We start from the raw sequence: 17,703 nt of genomic DNA, 5'->3' as shown, positions 1-17,703 counted from the left end.
TGACACAGAAGGTTTGAAAAACTATTACGGTTTTTACGCACGCCCGGTCCTACTCGACGGAGCTCTCTTTCACCTCCGTGGATGGAAGTCGGGGGCTGGCACTTGGCCGGGTGGCTGTCCGGGGACAGTGGATGGGGCTCGGACATGGCTTCCACGCACACCCGGTCATACTCTACGGAGCTCTCTTTCACCTCTGTGGATGGAAGTCGGGGGCCGGCGCTCGGCCGGGTGGGTGTCCAGGGACGGTGGATGGGGCTCAGACATGGCTTTTACGCACTTCCGGTCCTATTCTATGGAGCTCTCTTCCACCTCCGTGGCTGGAAAAGCCACCTCCGTCAGCCTTGGCGGAGTCCAACCCTCACTGGGAACGAATCCGACTTACTGCCGGAAATGCGGACCAAACTCTGGCATCGGTGATACAGGGATCGAACCGCCCTTACCAGTTGGCTCGGCACCCCGTGCTTCCGACGCACCCTCCACAGAACCTCCCGAGGGACACGGTCGAACGCCTTCTCCAAGTCCACAAAACACATGTGGACTGGTTGGGCGAACTCCCATGCACCCTCGAGGATCCTACCGAGGGTGTAGAGCTGGTCCACTAATCCACGGCCAGGACGAAAGCCACACTGCTCCTCCTGAATCCGAGGTTCGCCCTCCCGACGGACCCTCCTCTCCAGCACCCCTGAATAGACCTTACCAGGGAGGCTGAGAAGTGTGATTCCCCTGTAATTGGAACACACCCTCCGGTCCCCTTTCTTAAAGAGGGGAACCACCACCCCAGTCTGCCAATCCAGAGGCACCGTCCCCGATGTCCACGCAATGCTGTAGAGGCGTGTCAGCCATGACAGCCCCACAACATCCAGAGCCTTTAAGAACTCCGGGCGGATCTCATCCACCCCCGGGGCCTTGCCACCGAGGAGTTTTTTAACTACCTCAGTGACTTCGACCTCCGAGATTGGAGAGTCCGCCTCAAAGTCTTCAGGCCCTGCTTCCACAATGGAAGGCGTGTCTGTGGAATTGAGAGGGTCTTCAAAGTATTCCCTCCACCGACTCACGACATCCCGAGTCGAGGTCAGCAGCACACCATCTCCACTGTAAACAGTGTTTACCGTGCACTGCTTCCCCCTCCCGAGACGCCGGATGGTGGACCAGAATTTCCTCGAAGCTGTTCGGAAGTCATTCTCCATGGCCTCGCCAAACTCCTCCCACGCCCGGGTTTTTGCCTCATTAACCGCCGAAGCCGCGTTCCGCTTGGCCACCCGGTACCTGTCAGCTGCCTCCAGAGTCCCGCAGGCAAAAACGGCCCAATAGGACTCCTTCAGCTTGACGGCATCCCTTACCGCCGATGTCCACCAGCGGGTTCGGGGATTGCCGCCACGACAGGCACCAAAACCTTATGGCCACAGCTCCGGTCGGCTGCCTCAACAATGGAAGCCTCCCCCGGGACATGGGAAAAGCTCTGCCGGAGGTGGGAGTTGAAGCTCTTCCTGACAGGGGATTCTGCCATACGTTCCCAGCAGACCCTCACAGAGCGTTTGGGTCTGCCAGGTCGGACCGGCATCTTCCCCCACCATCGGAGCCAACCCACCACCAGGTGGTGATCAGTTGACAGCTCCGCCCCTCTCTTCACCCGAGTGTCCAAAACATGCGGCCGCAAATCCGATGACAAGACTACAAAGCCGATCAACGAACTGCGGCCTAGGGTGTCCTGGTGCCAAGTGCACACATGGACACCCTTATGCTTGAACATGGTGTTCATTATAGAAAATCCGTGTCGAGCACAGAAGTCCAATAATTGAACACCGCTCGGGTTCAGATCGGGGGGGCCGTTCCTCCCAATCACGCCCTTCCAGGTCTCACTGTCATTGCCCACGTGAGCATTGAAGTCACCCAGTAGAACGATGGAGTCCCCAGAAGGAGCGCTCTCCAGCACTTCCTCCAGGGACTCTAAGAAGGGTGGGTACTCTGAGCTGCCGTTCGGTGCATAGACACAAACAACAGTCAGGACCCATCCCCCCACCCGAAGGCGGAGAGAGGCTACCCTCTCGCTCACCGGGGTGAACCCCAATGTGCAGGCGCCCAGCCGGGGGGCAATAAGTATGCCAACACCTGCTCGACGCCTCTCACCGTGGGCAACTCGAGAGTGGAAGAGAGTCCAGCCCCTCTCGAGAGGGCTTGTACCAGAGCCCAAACAATGTGTGGAGGCAAGTCCGACTATGTCTAGTCGGAACCTTTCTGCCTCACACACCAGCTCGGGCTCCTTTCCAGCCAGAGAGGTGACATTCCATGTCCCTAGAGCCAGCCTCTGCAGCCGGGGATCGGACCGCCAAGGTCCCCGCCTTTGGCCGCCGCCCAGCTCACTATGTACCCGACCCCTTTGGCCCCTCCTATAGGTGGTGAGCCCATTGGAAGGGGGACCCACGTCTTCTTTTCGGGCTATGCCCGACCGGACCCCATGGGCGAAGGCCCGGCCACCAGGCGCTCGCCTTCGAGCCCCACCTCCAGGCCTGGCTCCAGAGAGGGGCCCCGGTGACCCGCGTCCGGGCAAGGGAAAACTACGTCCATATATTTTATTCGTCATAAAGGGTCTTCTGAGCCGTGCTTTGTCAGGCCCCTCACCTAGGACCCTTCTGCCATGGGTGACCCTACCAGGGGCATGAAGCCCCAGACAACATGGCTCCTAGGATCATAGGGGCACGCAAACCCCTCCACCACGATAAGGTGACGACTCACGGAAGGGAACTATTTATGTTATAGTTATTTGATATATTTTATTTCGTGTAGCAACTTGTATGTTTTTATCCTTACAGTTCAGTAGTTGTTGCCTCGTTGAACTCTTGTTTTTTTAAATAAAGAGCCGTTTACCAAACCCACGTCTTTGCTTGTACTTTGTTAACCCTACAATATACTTAGATACTAGATCTGTGGTGTGTCTGACTTCATAAGACCAAGTCGGGTTGTTGTGATGCGTCTAGTGTGTTGGTGGAGTGCCCAATGCATGTCACTTCTCACTGTCAACCCTCACCGCTGGCTAGCAGTATGCGAACGGGAGAGCAGAGTGCGTAAGTCTCTCCTTGCCAGTACACAGCCTCTCTAACAGCAAGCCCTATGTAGAGCCTCCACGCAGAGACAAATGGTAACTGGGTACAACACGGACCCAGGCTAAACTACAAGGGACTCTGAGGAGGTGTGGGCCCTAGACGTGCGCCACGCAGGCCCACCGGTGTGTGGACACGCCCTGGTACTCATGAACCAGCCCCCAACTATGGGTTAAATAGTACCACTGCCTAGTGGGCTCCTTGAGAGAGGAATGGGCTAAGGGAGTCAACCCCTAAGGAAAATCAATTTCCTCTTGGGTTGGTGTCAGGAAGGGCATCCGACTGTAAAAGGTTTTTGCTCCAAAATATTCTCAGTATGGCTAGACAAACACAGGAGAGGTGGGGTACAGCCTTAAGTACCCCAAAGGCATTTTCATCAGCCTACGACAAAAAAGAATGATGGAGAAGGAGGCCAAACTGCAGGTTAACTGCGGGGAGGCCTGAACTGGAACAGAGAAGGGCAGGAGGCACCTGTTAGGGTGGCTACATGGAACATCGGTAGCATGTCGCGCCGATCAGGGGAGGTGGTTGAGGCGCTACACAGGAGAAGGGTGGATGTCTGCTGTGTCCAGGAGTCGAGATGGAAGGGTGAAAGTGCAAGGATCCTGGGTGCAATCGGCAGAAGGTACAAGTTCTTCTGGCAAGGCTGCAATGAAGGGACTGGTGGTGTCGGAGTACTTATCGCTGATAAGTGGATAGATCAAGTGCTAAGCATTAGCAGGGTAAATGAGCGGATCATCTTTGTGAAGTTGATCGTTGGGAAGCGCCTGACAAATGTAATTTCAATCTATGCCCCTCAAGTTGGCAGAAGTCAGGAAGAGAAGGATGTGTTCTGGGATTGACAAGGCCATCGTGGTGCTGTCAGGGATCCCCCAGAATGAGGTTATAATTCTGGGAGGTGATCTGAATGGACACATGGGGAGGGAGTCAGATGGCTTTGAGGGGGTACATGGGGGACAGGGGTACGGCATGCGGAACGCAGAGGAAGAGAGGATTTTGGAGTTCGGCAACGCACTGGAGCTGGTGCTGTGCAACATGCTTTTCAAGAAGGAAGAAGCCAAATTAGTAACATACAGTTTGGGTGGCTGCAAGAGCACAATAGATTACATCATGGTCAGAAAGGAGGACCGCGTCTTGGTCAGGGATGCCAAGGCAATCCCCGGAGAAGTGTGTGTCTCAGCATCGCCTAGTTAACAGAGACCTAACTCTGCGAATCAAGAAGGTGGGGGCTAAGAAGCATCCTCCCAAGTTGGCCAAGGAGACCAAGAGGAAAGCATTTGCAAGTGAATTGCAAAGTGAGAGAGGACAAAAGAGCTTCTTCAAGATAGCGAAGCATATGGTTAAGGAGAGGCGTGAAGGAAGTATGGCGAAGGTACATGGAGAAGCTGCTGAATGTGGAGAATGACTGGGATGGAGAGGTGGGATGTGAAGAAGTGGAGGGTGAATGTTGCCCGATCACGCGAACAGAAGTGGGGAAAGTCATGAAGGCCATGAAGGATGGAAAAGCAGCTGGACCATCTGGAGTGGTGGCAGAGATGATAAAGGCAGCGGGAGACGAAGTGCAGTGGATGACTGACCTGTGTAATAGTGTCATCGCTGAGGGGCACATTCCGGAGGACTGGACAAAAAGCGTCCTGGTGCCTCTATTCAAAGGGAAAGGGGACCCACTCACATGTGGGTCATAAAGGGAAATAAATCTGCTGGAGCATGGAATGAAGCTGTTAGAGAGGGTGTTGGAAAGGAGGGTGAGATCACGGGTAGAGGTGGACGAGATGCAGTATGGCTTCATGCCTGGTAAATGTACAACAGACGCAATTTTTGTCACTGGCCAGATGCAAGAGAAACACCAGGAGAAGAGGAAGAGGTTGTACTTCGCTTTTGTTGACCTGGAAAAAGTGTTCGACAGGGTGGCAAGGGAGGTGGTGAGGTGGGCCCTAAGGAAGTCGGGCGTGAAAGAGGGACTGGTTAAGGCTGTGATGGCTCTCTACTGCAGAGCATGCACAGCTGTTAGAACAAGAGTTGGCGACAGTAATGGGTTTGAAGTAAGGGTAGGGGTGCACCAGGGATCAGTGCTCAGCCCATTACTGTTTGCTATCGTGATGGATGTGGTGTCGAGGGAAGTGAGGGGTGGACTACCACGGGAGCTGCTCTACGCGGATGACCTGGTATTGATGGCTCACAGTCGAGAAGACCTACCTAGGAAGCTAGTGGCCTGGAAGATATGCTTGGAAGTGAAAGGAATGAATGTGAATGCGGCAAAATCAAAGGTCATGGTCGGTGGTGCTGGCCTGGGAGTGATACCGCAGTCAGGAGCAGGGCCATGTGGAGTGCACGCTAACTCTATTCGGTGCAAGGGTTGTCAGAGATGGGTTCAACCGGAGATGCGGCGGGGTAAAAGGCAGCCTACTAGCTGCAAGTGAGACCTTCCAATGCAAGCGGTGCAGTGGAGAAGTCACCCAAGCAGACCCAGCTGAGCAACAGGGGCTCGTAGTAGATGGGGAGATGTACGAGGTGCTGGACAGCTTCTGCTACATTGGAGACATGCTCAACGCTGATGGTGGACCTAGTATTGACCACAAGGGTGAGAAGCAGGTGGAAGAAATTCCGGGAACTTATGCCCTTCTTAACATCTAAGAACCCAAAACCCAGTGGTCGGCCTAAAAAGACCTGGCAGACGACCGTGGCAGCCAACATGAAGGCACTCGACATCAACCAAGAAATGGCCATGGACCGTTCCCGGTGGAAGAAGGCCATATTGAGAATCCAGTCCAACCCAGTGGCGCCTGGAAAGCGGACTTTAACCCGATGATGATGATCTGTGCAATAACGACGAGGCTGACGTCAGGACGCACGCGCGGCATTGTTGACGAAGGACGAGGAATTTGATCGATGGATTTAATGATTTGGAGTGACACAGATGGTTTGATAATGTTGTAATATGATAGTTATTTGAAATATACTTTATGTATCGTTATATGGGTCTGTGGAATAATTAGAAATGCAACTTACGAGTCCGACGTCAGCGGCGCATAAGCGGCATTGTTTACATAAAGGATGATCGATGAATTGGAGTGACACAGATGGTTTTATAAACGTGTTATTTATGTTATAGTTATTAGAATAACTGAATGTTACGTCAGGCCCGTTCTCAGCTCTTCGTTTGTGTTTATGTCACGTTAGCAAACCTATCGTTTAGCCTGTTGTTGCTCGTTCATGTCTGTTCTTGGTGTTGGATTTTGTCGAATACATTTCCCCCAAAATGTGACCTTGTTTTGTTCATATATACGCCGCACCGGACTATAAGTCGCAGGTGTTTTCATCTTTAATTATCATTTCTAAAAGAATATACACAAAGAGATTTTCCGGAATTTAGGCTGCAACTTTTTGCACAAGGTTTGAACGCTGCGGCTTGTTGTCCAGGGCAAAGTATCTATGGATTTTTTGTAATTTTTATGACGTCTAGTACACATACATTCGTTAGTAAAAAGGTTGTGGATCGCTGTTGTGTGGCACCGTTTTGCTGGGTGGAGGGATATGCGACCAGACACATGGACACTGGGGAGAAGAATGGTGTGTCCGCCAAGCAAACAGTGCCGCACAATCGACACGAACATGACAGAACAAGATCAAGACGGACATCATTAGAAAAAGGAAGTTTTTATACACAAACCTCGTTATGGGGGGAAAAAAGGATATGATACCGCTTTTAAGTAAAAGGTAGTCGTGTGGCTCTTAACGAAGGCAATAGAGCTGCTGCGTTTACTGTAGAGCTTTCTTCTGACCACTAGAGGGCACCGGGATATTGTTGATGACATCTTGTGACGTCAACCTTTTCAGTATTTTTTTCCTGGTCATGTCTTCTCCAGAGCTTTACGTGTAGCTAGTATCACATTGCCAAATGTACCCCTGTAAGTGGTCCCCTTTTATTTATTTATGGTCGTCGCTGAGATTTATGCATGTTTGTATGTTTGTATGTTTGCAGAGCTCCTTCCACTCTGTCAATAAATGTTATGTTAAGAGGTACGCGTCCCCAAAGAACCATCTCTTTCCTGACAATCTTTTTTGTGTACATTATTCTCTTACAAATGAAAATTAAACATTAAAACATCTATGGCCTATGGCTTGCAGCTCATATATGAACAAAACAAGATTTACCCCTAATTTTAGCTGGTGAGGCCTATAGTCCAGAAATTACACTCAATAATTTAACATAATATTGAACAAGGGTGCTGCATTTTACAATTTTAAGAAAAGCATAATATTAATCGGCAATACATTCTATTGTGAAAGTGATACGGTTTGGCTTCTTTCTTAGTCCAGCAACCCCACTCATTTTTGATGGTCATAAACTTTCTCTAGTTTAAAAGAAAAAAGCGATCGTGTGTGTTGATGCGTAATGCGTTGATTTGCTTGTTACCTTTGGTGCCAGGTTTGTATATGTGCAGCCAAACTTGCTGAGGTGAGGAATGTGGTCACTATCTATTGCGCATGTGCGGTTCACTGTGATTGCCTCCCGACAGGCTTACCTGTATGTCAATCAAGTGTTAGGACGGATTCTAGCCTATAGAAAAAAATATATATTTTTAAAATGTCACGCTGTCGCCCAGTAGTACCTTACTTTGGTAATGCCGCTGACCATGGTTGCCGTAATGCTGAAAGCGATGCGACCTTGTAATTTACTAGTCGTACTGAAACATACTGAAACATTTTGGCAGAGCGCTGTGTACAACCAGTATGGATCAACAAATTCATCAATTGTTCAATTCATATATAAGGCGCTCTGCATTATAAGGCGCACTGTGGTTTTTAGAGTAAATTATAAGCTTTTAAGTGCACCCTATAGTGCGGTAAATACGGTAGTTTTAATATCTATTTCCTGCCGACATTATTGTACCACCTGGTGCATGCAAGTCAAAACAAAACTCAAATATCGAGACATACTGTGCGATGACCGATGCCAAGCAGCCGTAGACTGAGGGGGTATACATATTTCCGTTCAGGTTGGATATGAGCAAAGACAGCTTGGTCTTTCTCTCAAACAAGTCAGCACTGGCTTTCATGAATGCCTTCTCAACATCCCGGTCAAAGTAGGTCTCTTCTGGCTTTATGTCTCTGCCAAAAAAAACACAAATGTATTGGAGAGAACACAGCAGAAGTCTGATAAAATGATAGACACTAGGAATGACAAAACGTTATATTCTAAGGCTTAGAATTAGGCTTAGATAAATAGATTCAGAATCTAAGCCAAGTATAACCAATAAGCTCTTGCATAACATAAATTGATGCAATTACATGTTCAAAAAAATCATTTTGGCAAACCTACAGTAACATGCAAAGCTGTGTTTTTAATCCATCAATGTACTAAACACAAGATTTAGTAGAGTTAGTTTTAATTTTAAATAGGTAAGGGCTACTGTGTAAATAATCACATGCCCCTGTCCAGCTATTTTCCTTTTCATTTTACCTGAAAGCATCAAGGCCACTGAAGGGGCCTGTCTCAGTGTTTGGGCAGGGATGGGTCAGAAAGTCGTTCAGCATCAATCTGGCCAATGACTTCTGCACCAACTTGCAGTACGGTGAATGGAAGACAAGAAACCCAAAGTCCTCCAAAGAAAAGCGCTTCTCCGAATCCTCTATTATGCAAAGGGGAAAAGCTTTAAAGAAAAGATTCCTCTATTTCAGGTACTACTCGATTTGTCTGTGAAGATTAAGTAATTATAAGTGGTCGAATAAATCACATTGAACCTTTTAATAACTTATTTACTAGGAATGACCCTAACCACATTTTTGTAACCGAACTATCGAGTATCTGCCGATAGAGATCATATTTGATTAATAAGCAATCTATTAAAAAGAAAAAAGTACATACATGTTTCAATTGTCGTAATTTTGTTTGTTTAAAATCTAAAAGAAAACAGGGTAAACACTGCACTTTGCAGTATGTTTTGTATGGCGTTTTTGTGAGCCATTTTGGAAAAGTATGACCAGATTCAATATGAAAAATATAAGTATGCGCAAGCTTAATTTTCTGTATTCATCAAAATTGCATTTTAAAAGTGTTTAAGGAGTGCATGTTGTTTATGCATTTTAATTGCAACAGTGTTTAACTGATTTCTATATTTTCGACACTGTTATTTGAGACAATTCAAAATTGCCTTTATTTACAGTTCAACAAAACAGTTTGACTCTGGAACCTACCTTTTAATCATATGGGAAACAGTTTCCAAACCTAAACAAATCCACCATGTCCACCAAAATCCTTAACCATCCACTTTGTTTTCCTGCTCATATAGTTTAACCACACGCTTCAGTTTAAATAGACTTGTTTAGTCTGTCATATATATGATCAAGCTAGAAACGAAACGAGACGACATAAAAAAACAAATAATAAATAGAACGTTGGTAGCCTTAACTTTAAAATGAACAGTTAACACACTTATAACCAACCTCTTTGCCACTGAGCATGGATCTTATTCCGGTACACAGAGTAGCAACGATCCAAAGCACTCAGGTAGCACTCAATAGATAGCTTGCCATCTACCACAGGATACTCTGACATGAGGTTAGGTTTGTAGAAGTCATACGCATGCTGCATGTGGGTTCCTCGCAGACCTGTGGAAGACACAATGTGCACCAGGGGTCACCAACCTTTCTTAAAGCGAGGACTACTTCCTGGGTACTGATTAAGGCAAAGGGCCACCAGTTTGACACACTTCTGAAATAGCCAATTTGCTCAATTTAGCTTTAACTATGTGTTATCATTAATAATTAATGGTATTTAGCTATGTGAAGACACTGATCATGTTCATGATTTCTCACAATAAATAATGGTAACAAGATAGGAAATATATTGACATCAATATGCAATACTTTATTTCTATATTTTCAAGTGCAAGTATTTTTACAATGAATATTTTCAGACGATCACTACTACAACACTCCTAGAAAAACACAATGCACCTCCACAGAATTTTGAACAAACACCCTGTATTTTGAACTGGACACCAAATCTAGTAACCTTTTCTTTGTCAGTTAGTGTTAAGCCTGACACTGCATGCCAGTGTGTTGTACTCTGGTGTGTAACTTGACACTGCAACCCTGAGTGAGTCTTGCAGATGTGCATCAGTGAGACGTGTTCTGTGCTTCTTTTTGATGAAGTTCATGTCAGAAAAGGTCCTGATAAAGACCATTAGCTGCCCTGTGCTGCTGTCCACCGACTCGTCACATTGAATACTGAACCATCGGCACCTCACCAGATCGCGGTCCACGGCTAAGGTCGCAGACATCACTGACACTCTTCTTCCCATTGTAGATGCCCCCAGTTGAACATTCGCAAGAGCGGAGATTACATCGGGTCCGTACTTCTCGTCTTCAAGCACAGTTGTAGCAATTATCATCCTTGCTTCTTTGACAACCGCCCAATCTGAAAATCCCTTCGTTTTCTTAATCAAGAATTCCGTAACTCTTCAGTTAATTCAGTTTCTTTTTGGAAGCTTTTCACCGGTCTCGTGAAAAAAGATTGCTGTTTGCCCAAAGCTGCCTTTAAATCGCGATTTTTTTCTGCATGTAGTGCGCTTCCTGGTGGGTATCTAGCTTGGTAGATTGGGTGGCAAGTTGTGAAATGTCTCTCAACATTGTGTCACTTTTATGTCGCTACAGTCGTCCCGCAAATTAGACACACGCAGGCTCCTTTCACAGTGGTTAAAAAACCCTCTACCTCCCATTCCTCGTTAAAATGATGAGTTTTCTTTCTTTCTTCTGCCATCTTTTTTGGGGTCAATCATCTTGTTTCCGCTGCGCAAACGCTACGTTTTCCTTATGCGAACAATCCTGACCCTTCAACTATAGTCGGTCAAAGTTCATTTATATTCAACTTTTTTTTTTTTTACATAAATGAATAAATAAAAAGATAAATACATTGTCATTTCCAGTTCACATGCAAGTGAGATTTAAACGTAAATAGCAAAAATAAAATAAATAGATGCAGCTCACTGATAAGTGCCACTATTTGAGCTAATTTTAGAACAGCACTGCGGGCTACTCACGCGGTCGTCACGGGCAACCTGGTGCCCGCGGGTACCGTGTTGGTGACCCCTGATGTACACCATCATTAAGAGAACACACAGGATTCACTGCTAAAATGACAAAAGCCATTTAATAATTGTGAGAACCACAAATCTAGAAAATAGTGTCTGAACTATGTTAATTTCGAAAGAAAGTCGGTGGGTATATGACAATACTCAAGATGAATGATTAACCCAAAAGATTTCTTCAAAACCTTGACAGTCTTACACAATCAGTCTATGGCAGTAATTTTCAACTGGTGGGCCAGGACCCAAAATTGGGTCATAGATAGTTCATAAACAAAAAAACCACATTATTTCGTACTCTGACAGGACAGATACCAAGTTTCCCCATGGAACATGTAAGTGACAGTAAATGTTATTCACTTGTGCTCTGGTCACCAATTCACTTCAAAAAATGAAAATAGTTGCAGTATAAAGTATAGTTAAAAGTATATGTATATTTTGAGAGTATTGTTGTCTTTAACCGATTCGAGGTTAAATGTCATACTGTTTTTGAAAGCACTAATAATGCATTTTATTCATCTGTCCCCCTCTGTGAGTCGCCACCTTATTGTAGTGGAGGGGTTTGCGTGTCCAAATGATCCTAGGAGCCAAGTTGTCTGGGGCTTCATGCCGCTGGGCAGGGTCACCTAGGTGACAAAGCACGGCTCACAGGTCCATGATGATGATTAATAAAAATGGATTTCGTTCTCCCTTGCCCAGACGCAGGAGCCAGGCCTGGAGGTGGGGCTCGAAGGAGAGTGCCTGATGGCCGGGCCTTCGCCCATGGGGCCCGGCCGGGCACAGCCCGAAAAGGGAACGTGGGTCCCACTTCCCAGGGGCTCACCCCCTGTGGGAGGGTCCAAAGGGGTCAGGTGCATAGTGAGCTGGGAGGCGGCTAAGGGATGGGACCTTGGCGGTCCGATCCCCGGCTGCAGAAACTGGCTCTTTGGACATGGAATGTCACCTTTCTGGCTGGAGAGGAGCACGAGCTGGTGTGTGAGGCAGAAAAGTTCCGACGAGACAGTTGGACTTGCCGCCATACACAGTTTGGGTTCTGGTACAAGCCCTCTCGAGAGGGGCTGGACTCTCTTCCACTCTGGAGTTGCCCAGTGAGAGGTGTCGAGCAGGTGTGGGTATACTTATTGCCCCCAGGGTGGGCGCCTGCACGTCGGGGTTCACCCCGGTGAACGAGAGGGTATCCCCCCCGCCGCCTTTGTGTGGGGGGATGGGTCTTGACTTTTGTTTGTGCCTATGCACCAAACAGCAGCTCAGAGTACCCACCCTTCTTGGGGTCCTTAGAAGATGTGCTGGAGAGCGCTCCTTCTGGGGACTCCATCGTTCTATTGGGTGACTTCAATGCTCACGTGGGCAATGACAGTGAGATCAGGAAGGGCGCGATTGGGAGGAACGCACTTCCGATCTGACCCCGAGCGGTGTTATATTGTTGGGACTTCTGTGCTTGACACGGATTGTCAATAATGAACACCATGTTCAAACATAAGGGTGTCCATGTGTGCACTTGGCACCAAGATACCAAAGGCCGCAGTTTGATGATCAACTTTGTAGTCGTGCCGCATGTTTTGGACACTCGGGTGAAGAGAGGGGCAGAGCTGTCAACTGATCACCACCTGGTGGTGGGTTGGCTCCGATGGTGGGAGAAGATGCCGGTCCGACCTGGCAGACCCAAACGTACTGCGAGTGTTTGCTGGGAACGTCTGGCAGAATCCCCTGTCAGGAAGAGCTTCAACTCCCACCTCCGGCAGAGGCGGGGGACATTGAGTCCGAGTGGACCATGTTCCGTGCCTTCATTGTTGAGGCAGCTGACCGGAGCTGTGGCCGTAAGGTGCTCGGTGCCTGTCCTGGCAGCAATCCCTGAACCTGCTGGTTTACACCAGCGGTAAGGGATGCCGTCAAGCCGAAGAAGGATATCGGGCCGTTTGGCCAGAGACAGCCGACAGGTACCGGATGGCCAAGCGGAATGCGTCTTCAGCGGTTGCTGGTGTGGGAGGAGTTCAGTGAGGCCATCCGGACGGCTTTGTGAAAATTCTGGTCCACCATTCGGCGTCTCAGGAGGGGGAAGCAGTGCACTGTTAACACTGTACAGAGGGGACGGTGTGCTGCTGACCTCGTGACCATGTAGAATGACTTCCGGGTGGCTTTGAGAAAATTCTGGTCCACCATCCGGCGAATCAGGAGGGGGAAGCAATGTACTGTACAGTGGGGACGGTGTGCTGCTGACCTCGACTCGGGACGTTGTGAGTCGGTGGGGAGAATACTTAAAATATCTCCTAAATTCCATTCAATTCAAATAGCAAGATAAAAATCATGAAGTTATGGTCACAAAGGAAAATATAGTGAATCCTCAACAACTGAACCATAGTGAGGGACCACTATTTACCTAAATTTAACTAAATAAAAGCAATGGCTCTATCGCGGTGGTATTTACATAGAAGAAATGATAAGATTATTTCAACTTGATCACAGTGGTCTTATCATAGTATTAGGCTAGTCACTGAAGAACAAATTCATACACTTTCTGACCTCGTTCAAAGGCCAAAGGCGCATTGGGCCCAATGAGCATCGCCACAGCACCGGCACCGCCTGTAGGCCTGGCACTTCCTGAGGCATAAACAGCAATGTCCCCGGCTACAACTAGTGCATAGCGGCCTGCAGAGAGAAATAAAGATAAACCAAATTAAAACAAACTATGTTGTGTACTAAATAGCAATTAAATAAAGGCAGCAATGTTTGATCAATAATGAAATACGTCATAGTTCACCTGATAATTACATTGACCTGTCTGTTAATGAAGATCAAAGTACTATTTGTTCTACTTATGTGTGTGAGGGTGTTTTTTTTTTCAAAGCGTGATCACTTACCATCCCATGAGCTGGATTCAACCCAGTTTACAGCATTGAAAAGTGCAGCTGTCCCACCATAACAGGCATTTGTGGTGTCAATGCCCTCCACATCAGTATTGCCCGAGTCCTCAAACAGCTGCATGAGGACTGTTTTCACAGACTTGGACTTATCGATTATGCTCTCGGTGCCAACCTCCAAACGACCAATTGAATTGTAAGACAGGCTGTTCTTCTCCATCAGTCTTTGGACCACTGTCAGGCAAAGGGAATTTATATCCTCACAGTCTGAACAAAAGCCCATGCAGGCTTGACCCAAGCCCACTGTGTATTTGCCAGTTGTAACACCATCAAACTGTTCCAGTTCAGCTTGGTCCACATACTGCGATGGGAAGTACAGTTCCATGGCAATGATACCCACATCTTTGGGCCACGGCCCCAAGCAGTTGTTAGAGGCAGAACCAGGCATCCTGTATAGGTTGAGAAGGTTTAACATTTTCACTTGTGGTTACATAAAGTGAAATGAAGATAATTTTGTGATTAGGTAATTACTAAGTTTAAATATTTAAAGTAAGTCAATTGAATTTTCTTGAGCTTGTATAAAATAAAATTGCAAATAAAATTATTTTATTTTAAATGTGAGATGTAACTTTCAAATAATATATTTACAAGATTCAATAATTTTTATTGGCCATGTTTGAGCATGCCAAACAAGGAATCTGACCTCGGTACATGCAAAGTTTTTACATTCCTTATATTGGAATTGGGGGGGTTAGATCACCAAATGATTCCCGAACGCGGCACCGCTGCTGCTCACTGCTACCCTCTCCCCCAGGGGATGGATCACACGGGGACGGGTTATATGCAGAGGACAACTTTCACCACACCCAGATGTGTGTGACGATCGTTGGGACTTTATTTTTAAACGTGAGATGTAACTGGTACATAAGCCTTGTTCAGAGGGCCAAAATGTAGCTATACAGCAAAATGACCACTGAGCAAGATCATTGACCTCACCTCATAATATCATGAATTTGCACTTAAAATCGTTGTCAAGGCTTCAAACTCAATGGGCAAAAAAAACCTACTATTGCCGTATGCGACGTCAATCACGCTATCTACAGTCGTCAAAAACAACAGATAAAAAACACATAGCTTTTGTAAACTGAAGCAAGGAAGAAAAGGAACAAAACTGTGTGAAAGGTCGACGGGATTTGCCTAAAGTTAAGATAGGTCATTCATGGCAGTGCCGTCATCTAACTCCTTAGCGTAGGAAACGCAGTGACATTTATCACGGCTTCATGGGAAGCACCACATTCTTAATAGGACATTTGACCGAGCTACAATTAAGTGCAATTTTATTTGGACAAACTCTCATTGATGATGGTGAAGAGTCGTTTCCTACCCGGACAAAATAAGTTGACGGACATTCTTTATCTCTGTGTCAAGCTAGCTCACGTCGCTTTTGTTACATCTAGGATTACATCTTAGATTACAACTTCTCCTAATTGGCCCATTAAATAGTATTCACAACATGCAAAAATATAATATACACCCATGTTCGACCAAACTCGTTTGAAAACACAACTGTCCATATTGATAAACAAGAATCCAACCGATCAAGCTTAACGGTAGACACATACGTATATGTATGCATATATATCTTACCTGTGTTAGTGTACCGCCAGTAATGTAACTTTGTTAGGACTGAGTAAGTAGTATTTTTTAAGTTGCGGCAAACCCGGCAGAAGTGTATTTATGTACGAGGATGACAAAAACGTAACCGATTGACTACGCACAAGGCTCTTCGACCAATCAGATGAGAAGGTCCACTGGTAAACGCGCAGTGCTACCAAGCGCGTAGATTTTCTGACCAATCAGAAAGTAAGATCTGTAAGCAAAGTGTCAGACCTACGACAATGGTGCAATAGAATCAAGTGCACGATGTCTGGTGAGAGGGGACAACCAATCACAGCATGAACGTAATTCCTGGCGCGGTAAGTAGATCTAGTCATCGGGAGCTATAAACGTATCGTGTGAGATGCTCGTGTGGAGGTAATGAATTGAGACCTCAAAATGAATAAACTCATAAATTGTCAAATGTGACCCTTTTAATTATTAAATTATTAATATTTTTATATAAAATATTTATAAATACATTCTGAAGATTTTTTTACACTTACACAGGAAAATACTAAGAGCAGAATTTAAATTTTATTTCAAGTTTTTTGTTAAACAGTGTTTTTAATCCATTGATAGGCCACGCAACAAACAGTCAGCTACCTAGAGCACCACATAATATGGAAGATTTTTGGACCCCTAAAAAAAAATCCAACAGATAGAAAGTCAGTAATCCCATTATATTGCGTTTCATGCTTTGCAGACCTGCGTTAATGGAGATTTTTTCCTATACATTATAAATGATACTATTCTATACTTTGAATCATATGTCACATGTTATTCATTGCTCTTGCTCCCTCAGTATGCAGTATTAAGTTTAACTGTGATTATATTGTTTGAGGTGTGTTGAAATACCGTTTTTAAAAAGTACCGTAAATGCTCTTCAAAAAAAACAACTAAAATGCATTAGCAGTGGACATTTCTAGATTACAGATTTCACTTATAGGGGAGGTAGTCTGTAATGTAACCTCCAGGGATTTCTACACTGCGTACGTTTTGCGTCTTTGATAGATCAGTCATCTTCCAGAAAAATGTCTTTCTTCAATCAAATCATGAACTAAAAAGAAATAACCCCAAAAGATATTCACCAAATCATTATCAATCTGGCACCAATATCACTGCATATAATTTGATTAATGATAAAGACTTCCAATCATCCATTTTCTATACCGCTTGTCCCCACGGGGGTCACGGGCGTGCTGGAGCCTATCCCAGCAGTCATTGGGCAGTAGGCGGGGGACACCCTGAACCAGTTGCCAGCCATCAGAGACAGAGACGAAAAACCAACCGCACTCACACCTAGGGGTAATTTGAAGTGCTCAATTGGCCTACCAAGAATTGTTTTGGGACGTGGGAGGAAACAGGAGTGCCCGAAGAAAACCCACGCGGGCACGGGGAGAACATTCTAACTCCACACAGAGGTGGATTTGAACAGGCACCCTCTTAACTGTGAGGCGGGCGTGCTAACCAGTGCGCCACCCAAGTGATAGACATTTTTGGAGAAACTAATTTAAATGTGACACTTTTTGTCTCCATGGTTTTGTGCAAATGCTGAAACAGTCATGCTCAAAGCTCTATTTTGAAAGAGGGTCACGGGCATGCTGGAGCCTATCGGGCAATTGGCGGAGTGCACCCTGAAATGTTTGCCGGCCAATCGCAGGGTACACAAAGTATTATTGGCACTCACACCTATGGACAATTTAGAGTGGTCAATCAGCCTACTATGCATGTTTTTTAAATGTGGGAGGAAACTGCAGCTTTGAAAGTTATTTGAAATTTTGAATTTCAAGTTTTACGTACGTGAATGTAAAGAGTGAGACAGACCAAGTGTTGGAATCACTGTATAAATGTAGAAAAACACATGCTAGTTGTTATAACTACGTAAAGCAAGGTAGCGCATGCGCGCACACACGTGCGCACATACATACATGCTCAAGTCACGCTCACACACAAACATCTCCAACCGCCTCTTTCCAGATCCAATGCAATAAAAAAACA

The 17,703-nt window shown here is 46.2% G+C and overlaps 1 protein-coding gene across 4 annotated transcripts in view; it reads right to left on the bottom strand.

Annotated features, from left to right (window-relative positions):
- The window catches only part of hmgcs1 (3-hydroxy-3-methylglutaryl-CoA synthase 1 (soluble)), a 30,587-nt gene extending 14,619 nt beyond the window's left edge, over positions 1-15,968 (bottom strand). For 2 of the 4 annotated variants that reach the window (XR_015067768.1, XM_085926374.1), the window contains exons 1-6: positions 15,694-15,959; positions 14,047-14,495; positions 13,709-13,834; positions 9,546-9,710; positions 8,563-8,731; positions 8,040-8,210 (exon numbers count right to left, since the gene is read on the bottom strand). Coding sequence is in view for 3 of the 4 variants with exons in the window: in XM_085926374.1 (XP_085782500.1) it covers positions 8,040-8,210; positions 8,563-8,731; positions 9,546-9,710; positions 13,709-13,834; positions 14,047-14,494 (1,079 nt within the window). In the remaining variant the exon portion in view is untranslated. Of the gene's footprint in view, positions 1-8,039; positions 8,211-8,562; positions 8,732-9,545; positions 9,711-13,708; positions 13,835-14,046; positions 14,496-15,693 lie in introns of all 4 variants that reach the window. The other 2 variants (XM_085926372.1, XM_085926373.1) reach the window with 2 other exon arrangements.
- Positions 15,969-17,703: the final 1,735 nt, after the last annotated feature.

The sequence above is a fragment of the Syngnathus leptorhynchus genome, chromosome 12 (assembly GCF_054491065.1).
Source record: "Syngnathus leptorhynchus isolate UIUO chromosome 12, UIUO_Slep, whole genome shotgun sequence".
NCBI lineage: Eukaryota > Metazoa > Chordata > Actinopteri > Syngnathiformes > Syngnathidae > Syngnathus > Syngnathus leptorhynchus.
This window is presented reverse-complemented; position numbering and strand designations above follow the sequence as displayed.